Source organism: Barbus barbus, assembly GCF_936440315.1.
Source record: "Barbus barbus genome assembly, chromosome: 26".
In the NCBI taxonomy this organism is placed as follows: domain Eukaryota; kingdom Metazoa; phylum Chordata; class Actinopteri; order Cypriniformes; family Cyprinidae; genus Barbus; species Barbus barbus.
In genome coordinates this window covers 19832934-19846754 of record NC_136754.1, presented here as the reverse complement: position 1 = coordinate 19846754, position 13821 = coordinate 19832934, and the positions used below count along the sequence as shown (strand labels likewise).

The window sequence follows — 13821 nt, the reverse complement described above, 5'->3', positions numbered from 1 at the left end:
AGCATAAGAGACTTCTTTCAAGAACATCATCTTGCTGAGCCCAAGCTTTTGAACAGTAGTGTATGCACCATACTTTCTGCATGCATCATGTCATGCATGCACCCTGAAACATTTAGTACCATAAATGGCTTTTCCTGCATTTACACCTGTCAAGGACGCCTGCAAGTATAGATGCAGTATAGAAAATGCGAGACGCAGTAGAAATAGTCTCACAGGATGTGTCACCACCGCCACCCATCAACATATCGTGCTTCTGCAAATCCTCTTCTCTTCTGCTTTCTTTTTTTGTGTGAAATGCACGACCACTTCTCACTTGTCTCAGCGCCAGAAATAGAAAGTCTCAGTTCTTCTCAAAAGCACTTTCATGAATGTCTTGATCTTCCATGCTGGAAGAGGAGCAGATGTGTTGCTGTCCGTATTTTCCCTGCGGGCTATTTTGTCTTGATTGCGAAATCTTGTGACTGCCCAGTGTGAGCCGGGTCAAGTGATAGAGAACGAGTCTGAAGTTCGTTTCTAAATGTACACTCATTGCTTAATCTTCAAAATGATTATTCCTCAAGAATCTGAATGACATGCCATTCAATGTTTAATTAAACCAAATGAATTACATTACACACCACCTTTGCTTTTCATAATCCAACAATTGCTCTGCTAATCTGTTTAAGGTATAGAAGGGATGGGGGGTCTACAGCCCCTCAGGCCCTATCACAACTGACGCCGCTAAGACAGATGGTGTTTCATTCACTCCTTTATACATAAGCCACAGCCGTACAGCTCTACGGTATGATAGCCTGCTTCAGGCACAGAATGCTTTTCTCTATATACTTCAGTGTCTTTTTCTGGTTTCTGCTATGCAGAAAAGAAGTGAAGGGATTAAAAGTGTTTGACAAGAGCTGTTATGTGTTAAGTCTCTAAATAGATATTCAATTGACAGCTACATCTCTACAGGATTTCAGCATTTCTCTTAAAAATGAAGGTTCTTCGATGGTTCTTTGCAGCATTTCAGGTTCAACAAAGAACACTTGAGTTTTTAAGATGGCTACAGTATATCGTTCTTTGGAGAAAAGGTTTAAATGAATGGTACTTGTTAAAATAATAATCATTATTATAAATACTGCCCATATGATATCGCTTTGCATCATACCATTTGTGTTGCTCATATGAATAATAGCTCAAATCACGTGAGTCGTTGAAAGGAGGTGAAGAAATCAGAGAATTCAGGCAGAAAATAAATTATGAGAAAATCCCATATACTTTTATTTTGCTGCCGTAGGAACCCGAGCCACAGAAAAACACACCCTAGCAACTGCATAGCAACACAGTAAAACCCACTCATAACTCTATAGCGTAACTCATAACTCAAACCATATTTTTGGGGATAATTTAAAAGAGATTTCGGTAACACATAAAGCCTTTGTATATAATGCATTATAAAAGTAGTTTTAATCCATTAATTATGCCTTATAATGCACCTTATAATACATTTTATGTGAAGTATGTGAAGTGACATTCAGCCAAGTATGGTGACCCATACTCGGAATTCGTGCTCTGCATTTAACCCATCCAACGTGCACACACACAGCAGTGAACACACACACACCGTGAACACACACCCGGAGCAGTGGGCAGCCATTTTATGCTGCAGCGCCCGGGGAGCAGTTGGGGGTTCAGTGCCTTGCCCAAGGGCACCTCAGTCGTGGTATTGAGGGTGGAGAGAGCGCTGGACATTCACTCCCCCCACCTACAATTCCTGCCGGCCGGAGACTCGAACCCGCAACCTTTGGATCACGAGTCCAACTCTCTAACCATTAGGCCACGACTTCCCCAAAGTATGATCTTATGAGTAACTGTAACCACAGCTATAATGCATTATAATACTTATATGTATTCATTGTTACACCTTTAGAAAGTATAATGCATTAAAATGCATGACAAACAAACCTTTAAATATTCAAATGCATCTTAACTTTGGTTACAGATATGAAAAGATATAATGCATTAAAATCTACATTACCTTTATAATGCATTATACATAAAGGCTTTAAGTAAAGTGTTACCAAGGTTTCCTATGGTATCAGGCTGTACTGTATCAGCTTTGTGTCATCACTGTTACTATACACAGTGTTTGTATGCAGTATCCACTGTGACTCAGTTGCTTCGCTCTTTGAGGTATTTTACTCAGTCTGTGGGTAAAATGGCACTGCAGTGTGATGCTACATCCACAGTCACAATGAGCAGAGGCCCACACGGCCACAGTGTACTGCAGCACTGACAAGAGGAATTCTCACCATTGTGTGAACGCCTCAGCTCAGCTCTCAAACAGATCACACTTTGTTGAACCAGACGGCTCAAAGGCAACTTTCTACCTTATTATTATGATAGCAATTCTGAAAACTGTGGCTGTTTTAGAGTAGCACATTTTATAGGAAGACACAGGTGAGAAAATCTCAGCCTTAATTTCACTGCGGTCAGGACGTCATGTTCCCACCCTAATTCCATCCATCATAGCCACAGCATAGAGGGAGACATCATCACTGCTGTGAAATCATTGTGGCATATTTTCATTTTCTGTGAGTTCATGGAAAGTTTCCAGACACTCCTCCCTCTGTTTGGGTCATTTAATAAACTTTGATCCTGTTTTCAGGGTTAGTAATAATCTGCAGTCTAAACAGATTACTGTTCCAGACTTCTGTGGCATTGACATCAGTCTGCCAGGAAGTCAAATGAGGGTAAAGGCTGGAGTTTTGCTGGTTGGGGGTGAGAAAAGCCAGGAAGCAAGGTCAAAAGATGAATAAAGAAAAGAAAAAAAAGAACAAAATAAAAAGCCAAGAACAGGAAGAACATAGTTCATATGGCCCTTATAGTTCCATTAATAACATAGTTTCAAGTCTAAGTTCAATAGTTTGTATATTATTATTGTATATTGGCTAAAATGGTAATGTTTTCAGTTAAATCCATGAGTGTTAGATTTGAGGTCATACATATGCTAGTGTACTCCTAAACATGGACAAAATTAGCTTTTTGGCGAATTTGGTTCAATGGATGTTTTCAGTTACCAATAAAATTTAACCCATTTTATTGTAAATGAAAAATTAAATCAGGGATTATGTGGCTTTAAATCCATGTGTGTTAGCTTTGAGGTCATTTAAATGCAAATATCTATAAAATTTATGTATATAAATTGCACTTATCAAGCGATTACACACTCAAAAAATATTTAGGCCTAATAGATAAGATTATTTATATTAATTACATACACAATTTTCAATCACAAGTACAGTATTAACACTAAACTAATAAATATAGCATATGTGATGCATATTGTCAGTCATACCTACAAGAATTCACAGTAAACAGGATTATATATTAATCACTAGTAAATTCTAATTATTATTTGTAAACCAATCTCATATTTATGCAGATTCTATGGAATTTAAATAAATACATTTTTGAAATATGATTATTTAAAAATTCTTATTGAAAAAACAAAGCAAGACTGCAGGATCTCATCCATTGTTTTCTTTCCTTGGTTAACATGTTTTCTGTTGAAACACAAAGTTAAATTGGACACATTGAAGAGCTTGTTCTTTGTTTCTATAGAATTCCTCACAATGAGGGCACAGAATAGCAATCGTTCAAATTAGCAGTTAATCAGTCAACCTTAAGCTTGATGCTTTGTAAACTAAACAGTGAGAAGACAAAACCAGATGAAGACTCTTTGCCCTCCATGTTCACCTCAGCCCTCTGTTTACTGTCTGAGCAACACTTTACCCAGAATTCCTCAGCCATCGTCGCTCCGCCTGGAGTCCATCAAACTGTCCTGGCAGCTCAAGTGCACATCAGTAATCTTGCCACAGACCTTTTTAACTTAAAGTGAGGAATATCATGCAGCTTTAATTTGTCAGTTAATGATGTGCGCCTGTTTGTTGTGAGTACAGCTTATCAGTTCCTTGAGTCTGTTGTCAGACAGGCACCAGCAGGACCGCCCGGCTGAGCTGTGCTAGGCACAGGCTGCTCCTTTCTAGCCCTAGCACAGGCCCCAACGGCTGCTTCCACTCAGGAAATTAGTTTGAGTCACTTTCAGCTTAATTTACAGCTTGTGTTATACAAACCAAATTATCATGCGTACTGTGTCTGATACAGAATAAGAGAAACATTCTTTGCAACATTGTTTTACATGCAGTACACTACTATTTAAAAGTTTGGTTGGCTGCATTTTTAAAATTAAGTTAATTCTTTTGATGGCAAATTGCAGCAGCCATTACTCCAGTCTTCAGTGTCACATGATCTTTCAAAAATCATTCTAATATACCGATTTGGCGCTGAAGAAACATTTCTTATTATTGTAAATGTTAAGAACATTTGTGTTGCTTAATATTTTTGTGGATTTGTTTGGTTAATAATAAATAAATGTCAACATTTTAACTTAATAAACATCTTTACTGATACTTTTGATTTAATGTGTCCTAGCTGAGCAATAAAACAAACCTATGAACAGTAGTGTATATAATACAGTATATAATTCTGTAATTCAGTTGATGTATGCTCACAGGCGTGTGTATATAACCTATTTTAGAAATGTCTTAAGTGGAAAATCCAGTCAGTTATATTTCCAAAATCAACTAATAAGGTAAACTGACCCATTATTGAACCAGGCTCTTATTTTGAATGTCGGGTTCACAGCAGACATTTGTCAGAGTGAGTGTAATACTCTTTGACTGGATGTGATGTGGAGATTCCTCACAGGGCCGGCTGTCTCTTCTCTGATACACTGACTCCACTGGGCTGAATGTTTTCCAGTGAGGATCTTATCTGTGACTCACACACTATCTTTCTTTGGTCAGACACTCTTAGCATAACTCTTCATCATGAGTGCTTATCTGCGGCGAACTGATTAGCTACCATCATTTTTCCCTTTAAATATATAGTCTCTATCAGTCCAAACATAAGTTTAAACTGTAATGTTCTTTCATTCATTCATTTATCATCGTAACTTGATTGTAAGATTAAATGTTTTTGAAATAAGCCTTATGCACACCAAGGCTGCATTTATTTAATCCAAAATACAATAAAAACAGTAATACTGAGAAATATTATTTTCACCTGCCATCACTTCAGTCTTAAGTATCATGTGATCCTTCAGGAATCATTCAAATTTGCTCTTTTGGTGCTCAAGAAACATTTCTTATTATTATCAATGCTGAAGAAGTCTTTGTTAATATTTTTATGGAAACCGTATACTTTTTGTTTTGAGGATTCTTTTATATTAAATTTTTTATTTTATAGATTTAACAAAGCAAAATGACGATATTTACACATGCTGAAGTACTTTCATTTGTTTGAATCACTGGGTATCCATATTCATATACTATGATATTTACATGTTTTGTGTGTGATGAATGCAGGTTGATTGTCTTCAGCTGGTTACTCATTGAATGTCACCCAAAAAATTTATATTGTGTCATCATTTACTCACCGTATAAGCTTTCTGGTAACATTTTAGATTAGGGAAGACGTATTCACTATTAACTAAGGGTTTTCCTTCAATAAACTCTGTTATTGCTGTTTATTGATAAGGTAGTTGTTTGTAGGAGTTATGTTTAGGTATTGGGAAGGATTAAGGGATCTAGAATATGGTCATGCAAAATAAGGCATGTGCTTTATAAGTACTAGTAAACAGCCGATATGCTAGTAATATCCATGAAAATAAGCAACTGGTTAATAATGAATAGTGTTTCCTAATCTAAAGTGTTACTAACTTACTTTCTTCCGTTGAACACAAAAGAAGATCTTTCGTAGAATGTTGCTACCTAAACAGTTGCTGGTAGCCATTGACTTCTATAATATAGAAAAAAATACTATGTAAGTCAATGGGTATCAACAACTGTAAAATATTTTCTTTTGTGTTCAACAAAACAAAGACACTCGTACAAGTTTGGAACAACATGAGGGTGAGGAAATGATGAACATTTTAAATTTTTTAGGGTGAACTAACCCTTTAAAATCTCCATGCTGATGCAGACATTGCTCTGGTTTCCTGCCAGAACTGCTGCATTTGTCCATGCTAGCCTGGTGTGTGCAAATATCAGCACATTATGCACATATGTTTGAAAATTAAGCACATTCACTGCTTGCTTAGCTGATTTTTTTTTTGCTCCATCTGTGTTGTTGCCTACCGTACAATCATTTCATGCATTCCCATTGGTCAAGCTGACCTGTGTGCTTTATTTTGATTTGAGGATTAGCCATGAGCCGCTAGCGTTCAGAGAAACTCTCATTAAAGCCATCTCACGAAAGTAGGCTACATGTGCAAATGGACTCTGTGATTTGCCTCGGGTCCTGCAGCTCTGATTTCAACAATATGTGGGTAGTAAGATCAGTGGTTTGTGAGTTTTTCACATTGTAATGCAGTGTTAATGTGTTTGGTTTACTTAAACACTGCATCATTACTCCTGGCAGGCTTTGACAGCTCTGGGATGTTTTGCTGCTCGGAGCTCTGATCTGAATTTGAATCAGACACATGTTGCTGTTATAGAGGCGGAGCTCCATGTCTCAGACATTTGTTTCAGATGCTGCAGTACAACTACGCATATGGTTTATCAAAGTTAATGTACCTTCACAGTTATGCTACTGTCATAGTCCCACTGTTTTACTCATCAAAGATTAAAATAAAGACATTTATGATGACAAGGAAGTATAGCACTCATTTGATCGATTTGATGCTGTCTGTTGTTTAAAGTAAATGTAGGACACCTTTGGAGTGTTAAAACAGATTCAGTCATGTGAACATGAGCTGATGATTTTTTTCTAGAAGAGCCCTTTGGGCTTATAGATCTACATTGATCTCTGTGCCACTCAAACCAGCTTCTAAACCAGCTCTTTAAAATCTATTACACTGTGTTCGCTTGCTTTGTGAACTCTGTCGCACTCACATGCAAAAAAACCAACAAAAAACTGTGCATTGATTGAACTCTGTTAGGAAGGGTGTGCAATCAATATGAAATAAAATCTTTATTTATTGCTATATGTCAAAAATATTGGGCCTATGGTCATGGTCAAGGTTTGCAGGGGCTGTATATATTAGCTGCTCAAGGACTGCTGGGATACATTAAGGGGACGGTTCACCCAAAATTGATCATCCTGTCTTCAATGAATCCCTCTGATTTTGTTCCAAAACCTGTAAGACTGACTTTTTTCTATGCAACACGACAGCTTATATTTTGCTGGTAATAATGTCTCAGTGTTGTTTTCTTGTGGAAGTTCAAAGTTGCTTTATTTAGTATTTAGATACTATTATAGCATTTATCATTATTTAAAATTAGCTTTTATTTTTGTTTTCAGATTTAATTTTTAATGTGATTTTGTAATTTTTTGTTTCTATTTAGGTTTAATTTATTTCAGTTAAGTTTTAGTAATTTTAACACTTAAACATAACTTGACATAAGTTTTAGTTTAGTAAGTTACCAATAACAGTACTGCATTGTAGTATGGACAACAGCTATAACGTTCCTTATTTATTTATCTTTTTGTGTGTTCTATAGAAGAAACAATTATGAGGGTTAAAAAAAGTGTGGGAACAGAATGATATATTTTGACTAAACTATACTTTTAAGTAGGTACTTTATACATTGGTGTTGTCACAAGTCATGCCACTCAGCCCTTTTTGCCCCCCCCCAATGAATACGCATTTTAATGATGCAATGCCATAGAGTGTTGAGTAGTTAACTTTTGTGAAGTCCCAGTGTGGACCTTGCATTATGGCCACAAAAGCGGCGCTCGCGAACAACCATTTGAATAAGATCATTAATGGGACACCCTGCGGTATTGTTAGACTTTGCGGATGGGCATGAGCAAAGGCTACAATACCACAACTCCACATAAAGTGAGCCATTTGGGACAGGGCCATAATGTACATTATACATTTATCATCCATCAGTATGGCTGCTTTTATTCTAAGAGCAAACCTCTCCTCTAAATGCAGGTATTGGGTCAATTACAGAAAGAAAAACCTTGCCTATAAGTTGTTCAGTGTTTTTTTTAGGTAAATGACCCCTCTCTTGTTGACTTGGTGGATAATGAATCAACTTCTATGAAAGTATTGTGATTTTTGACAAGGAAATAAATAAAGTACATCTAAATAAATAAATAATACAAATGAATTATTTTGCAGCGGGGTTTGTAAAACTAATCTACAGCATTATGAACATTATTAGCTAAATGGATTTGAGACTTGACTTGACAGATAAGTAAGACTAAGGCTTTTAGATGAATAGGATCTATCTCCCATTCAAAAATGTTGACTAAAAGGGAAACCAGTGAAGAAAAAAATTCCATTGTGATTTAAAAAATGCTGACATGACCTCTGCCTGAGATGAAGGGACTTTTCTGGTGTGTTTCCTATATCTTCTCTCAATCTTTTATGTTAGTTCTTCGGTGTTTGCTGCTAACTTATGTACTTAATAGGTTTTGTTGACTGTTATAATGGAAGTTAGTGTCATTTTAGAACTAGGTCTTAATCTTTAAAGCGCACGTGGATTAGGCTGAGTGGAAGTCTTCATGTGCATGGCTCAGAGAAGAATTTGTGCGGTCGGGTGACTTTATCTGAGGATGTGGACTTATAAGGAAGCAGGTCAGTGCGCATTCACAGTCCTGCCTGTTTGATCAACTCCTTATATTACCCTCAGCAGATCATGAATCACACATAAAGATATATATGTTTGTGTGTGTTCATGCATGGGGCCTTAACATGGTAAACTGGATGAAAGATGCACGAGTTAACACACTCAGGTGCGTGGATGGGTACAGTCTTTGTGCTTTTGAGGGGCTGATTCTAGACTACATACCAGAGTTTCTATGTACTGTACTCAAAATCTTAATTAACACAGATCATGTAGCTATACTTTTAAAATAGTAAGTATTTTAATGGATTGGCCCCATTTACTTCCATTGTGCTTCATTTTATTCCAGATTTTTTTTTTTTTTTAAAGAAAAGGAGGGATAATTCAAAATATTTTTTTTTTGTGGCAATCAGCATTATTCCACAAATGCTGTTGATTGAGCTTAACATGTGAACCCAGAATATTTCTTTAACTGCATCCAGCAGGCTTTTAAGTTCTAAAAATGTCAAATATTGGCATCAGTTTGTATTGAGAAAGTCTCATGTTTATGCAGTACATAAGATTTCAAAGTCTCCTCACTGATTCTCCATCTAATACCTCCTTCATATCTGTGCAACAACATCCTCCAAATGCTTGAAAACAAAACCTAAATCCTGTTCTGTTCTGTTTTAAATCCAAAGGCAATATTACAATCAAAACATTCCCTTGTTGCACATGAATGCAGTTATGGGGGCTGTCCTAGACAGGATTGTTTGGGTTACCCCACTGTGACCGTCTGACTTCAGGCTCTGAGTGAACTATATTTGATATCATCAGCCCATGTGGCTGTGGAAATTCTGAGCTCTGCTGACACGTGCTGTCGCATTGCCCTATGCTTTGAGCCACACTTAACAAACAAATCAGGACGATTTGATTCCCTTGTCTGTCTCGCTAATCAATCCACGGCTCCACAATTAACCTACATAAAAGATCATAACAGGATTTCCAGATGAATTTTCACACGTACAGACAGCTTTTATTGTAATAACAGCAAATCCGCTGTGTTTTAGGGTTGTTTTTCCCCAAAGATCCCTTTCAACAGTTGAATTTTGAAATGAAGCCACTCTCACCACAGTTTCAATGCCAATTACTTTCTCAATTACATCTTCAAGATTTAAAGCAGTATTCTCATTTACCCTGATTTCACGGACCGTCCTCTCATGCATCACCAGAACAATGGATCTTTCAGGGGGTGTAAATTTGAGTCCATTCTCTCCCATCCATTTATTATGAATGAGACAGGAAGAGAGATGCTTGGCCAGGTCTACTCTTCCACACTGGCTTACTGCACACTAATAAATAATAGCAATCCTGTCGGTGGAGAAGCCAGCCAGCTATAGCAGCAGAGAGTGTTCCCAGTGTATCAAACAGCAAATGCATGAAAGGGCACATTAATGTACCACTGTGGAGCCAATAAACATTTCACCAGAGTTTTATTGGAACATTTTGGTAGCACTGTTGGCTCAAAAGTGAAAGGAAACGCTAACTGCAAGCTTGTTGTTATGGTTCCCTCGAGTGTCTGCTAACAATCTTAAAACCACTGGTTTATTAAGAAAGCTTTGTTTTGATGCTAGACTTGTTTTTAGTTCTGGTGACAAGTGCTTTGGTCACTTTCTAAAAGACATTTGAGCAAAATACTAAGTAGAAGTGAATCAGAAGCTGGCACTGAACAGTTTTTATTAAACAAGTCACATGATGCAGGAGACTTTTTCTGTTGCTCTTCATTATTGGTTTTCCTGTTTGTCATGTTTTTGGATGCACTGTTACTGGGACAGTACAGATTTTGCTTCAAGCTATTGTTGCTACAAAAGACATAAATCTAGCTTGACCATAAAGCGTGTTTAAAGGGACAACGAACTGTAGGACAGATGTTTATGCGTGACACTGGATAGTGGATTAAAAAAAGAATGCAAGGTCTATAGATGTGTCTTTAGAATCGTGCTCGAAATGCTGCAAGAAACGAGCGATGCAAACACTTGTTTACATGGTGTGCAACCGCATGTCACAGGTTTGGTCGTTCAATGTGATGGCATGTTGATCTTTGTGTTGTGTGAGCTATCTTCTCTCAGTATGTATCTGCCAACTGTTAATAAGATGCAGCTAATTAAATATTCCAACTGCTAATTAGTGGATTCATGCTCTTATCAAGTGTGGCCATACAAGTGAAGGTCATTAAATTTCCTGGCTGGGGAAATGGTTGCGTAACCTCAGGCTCCCTGTGGTAAACATTTGAATCTTGTCATCTGTTGACTGTGAGATCTGTTACATGCTAAATCCAGAGCTTTGACAAGAAATAAAAAATACATCGCATACTTAAAACTTTGCTCTTGAACTAATGAACAGTACATCTGACATGTTTAATATAAAATCATATCAGGGTCACAGAGCAGGTTGTTTTTATTGTTATTTATACCAAAGACCCCCAAATATGACGGTGGCCTCAGGAGAGACCCCTGTCCTTAAATGCATTTAATATTATAAATACACCCATTGTTTGGTAAAAAAAAATCGCTTTTATATTGTCATTGTGCTAAAGCAAAATATTGCACAAATATATCTGCTCAATATTTACATTGTGTTCAGCTGACCATGTATCTTTTTCCAACCCACTAGTATAGTTAAATAGTTCAACCAGTTTTTAGAAAGCAGAATTAAACAGTAAAAATGTAAGTTTTTATATGTTACCATATATATGTATATATATATATTTTTTTTTATTATGGTCCCCCTATCACCCCCTTGTGGCCTCCTGTGGGTCCCACCTTGCCTAGAAAAAGCCATTTTATTCCACACAGAGTGGGTCTCATAGTCAGAGAAGGCACCATTTTGAGATCACATGACCAGTCAAATACTATTGCATTAAAGGTATTTTTGGTTTAGTCATAGGCCATTGCTTCACTCTAAGACCACTGCAATATTGGCCAGCAAAACATAAACAAAAATGACTTATTCTACTTTTAAACACTGTAAATATATCATATACTGCTTAAGTGTTGCATAATGCAAAATGACAATTTTATCATGACCCAAACTGAGAATTTATAAACCTTTTTGTATCTTCTTAAATACTTTCAGTTTGCCACATTAACAAACTCAATATTATTTTTATATTTTCCGGTTTTTAACTTTGTTTATACTCTGTAGCACTTTGGGATTGTTTTTAAACTATGAAAAGTGCTTTACAAATAAAATGTATTATTATTATTATTGCAAGACTAAGTTGAACATACATTTGATCTAGACCCCAAATGTTGCAGTACTGACAGTTTTGTGCTTCACTTTTCAGCCTTGGTGATAACTGATGGACCGCAGGATAAGTCTGGCCTTGCGGATGAGGTGGGGAGTGAAGATGACCTGTACAATGAGTTTCGCAGCTCCTCCAACCGATTCGGACACCCAGGAGGAGGAGGAGAACAGCTGGCCATAAATGAGGTAGAGCATACAGGCTGTCTATGTGTTACTGTTTGTGTTCACAGATTGTGCTCGTTTCTCTGTCAGTGGCAAGACATCCATCAGAAGCATGTTCGTTTGCATCTGTGTTTGAAACCCAAGGCCTTACAGAGCCAAAACAAACTGTGTTTTTGTATAAAGATAACTGGTTTCAGACAGGCTTTCAAGGCACTACTGTAGCTGAGTATGTTGCTGTGCTCTTGATTCAGTGTTTAAACATGTTGGAATTCAGTCATTGTTTTTAATAGTCTACTATCCATCTGTTCCTCTCCTGAGGCCTGAGACCAGCAGAATGACTTGCCGCCACGATACTTCTCCCATCATCTTCAGCATGACTGAAGATGAATCCATGTTGTAGGAAGATGCTGAATTTCAGAGAATATGCAGAGTGTCAGAGTTTGATTTATGACTGTTTGGGATCATTTTCGAATGCCGCTCAGTAACTCCATTCAGCATTTTAGTTAGAAACAGCAGAAAAATCTAATCAACAGCCGGGCCTCTGGGAACTTGATGTGCACTGAGCTGCACAGAAGCCCTGTGCTGATGCTGTTGTTATTGTTTTCAGCCCTTCTGTCCTGGTATAGAATCCAGTAAATAATAAACAGGCAAAATGATAGTGTCATTGTTTTAAAAGGGAGCTAAGTTACTATTCACTGTTATAACTGTTACTATTGCTCAGACATTTGAAGAACCCCGAGTATTACATTTTAGTGGGTAGCTTGTCCTGCACTGTTCGTGCTACAGACATGAATGATACACCAGTAGAGATTTTGGCCACTAAGCAAAAACCCACAGTAGCCTAGTTTACTGCAAAACATATATGGTAACACTGTAGTATAGGGACCAATTCTCACTATGAACTTATTGCTTATTATTAACATATTGGCTGTTTATTAGTGCTTATAAAGCACATGTTCTGCATGACCATATTCTACATCCATAATCCTACCCAATAACTAAACTTAACAACTACCTTATTAATTAGTAAAATGCTACAAATTGGGTGTTTATTAAGGCAAAAGTCATTGTTAATGGTTTGTTAATGTAACATTATATATTATATATATATATATATATATATATATATATTTTTTTTTTTAATCTAAATCTGTCATTAAAAATATCTAACATTTTCATTGTTTTAAGCGTAAACCTCAATACATTTATTTAATAAATCGGAAGTAGCAACAGACCTTTTCTTCTGTAGTGTGACATACATTTGAGTAGAATGGATTATAATAGATTTGGTTCTATCCATTGTTTGTTGACTGGATGGAGGCAGATATGAATGGAAACTTGCAGCCGGTTGTAAGAATGGGAGTTTATGTGGACTAAATGACTAGAGTCCGGTATATGTCCCATACAGGAAAGATCCAGTTATGGCATTTTGACCAAAAAATTACAAGGTAAAAAAATTGTACAAAATAAAACGCATGCATAGATGACATGTTAAATCAATAAAATGCATTTTGAAAATACAGTAGATCAAAATGAAATGATTTTCCATTTCATGCTGACTGAAAAAAACAATAAGCTTCAGAAAAGAGAAATAAAGGAGTAAGAAAATTTTAATTCAAGCCATTAGCTTGTTTTGCACTTATTTTGCTTCCAGTTTATATTGTTTCAAAGATATTTAAGAATATTTTTACTAAAAAACAAGACAAAGATACTGATTGTTAGCCGTTTTGCAGTGCAGCCACCCAGAACACCTTAT

The 13821-nt window shown here is 36.7% G+C and overlaps 1 protein-coding gene across 4 annotated transcripts in view; it reads left to right on the top strand.

The window, feature by feature from the left end:
• Positions 1-13821, top strand: part of arhgef4 (Rho guanine nucleotide exchange factor (GEF) 4) — an 87215-nt gene that overhangs the window by 57115 nt on the left and 16279 nt on the right. For 3 of the 4 annotated variants that reach the window (XM_079378373.1, XM_079378374.1, XM_079378375.1), the window contains one exon: positions 11944-12089. In XM_079378373.1, the coding sequence (XP_079234499.1) occupies positions 11944-12089 (146 nt within the window). Of the gene's footprint in view, positions 1-388; positions 782-11943; positions 12090-13821 lie in introns of those variants that run through there. The other variant, XM_079378376.1, reaches the window with a different exon arrangement.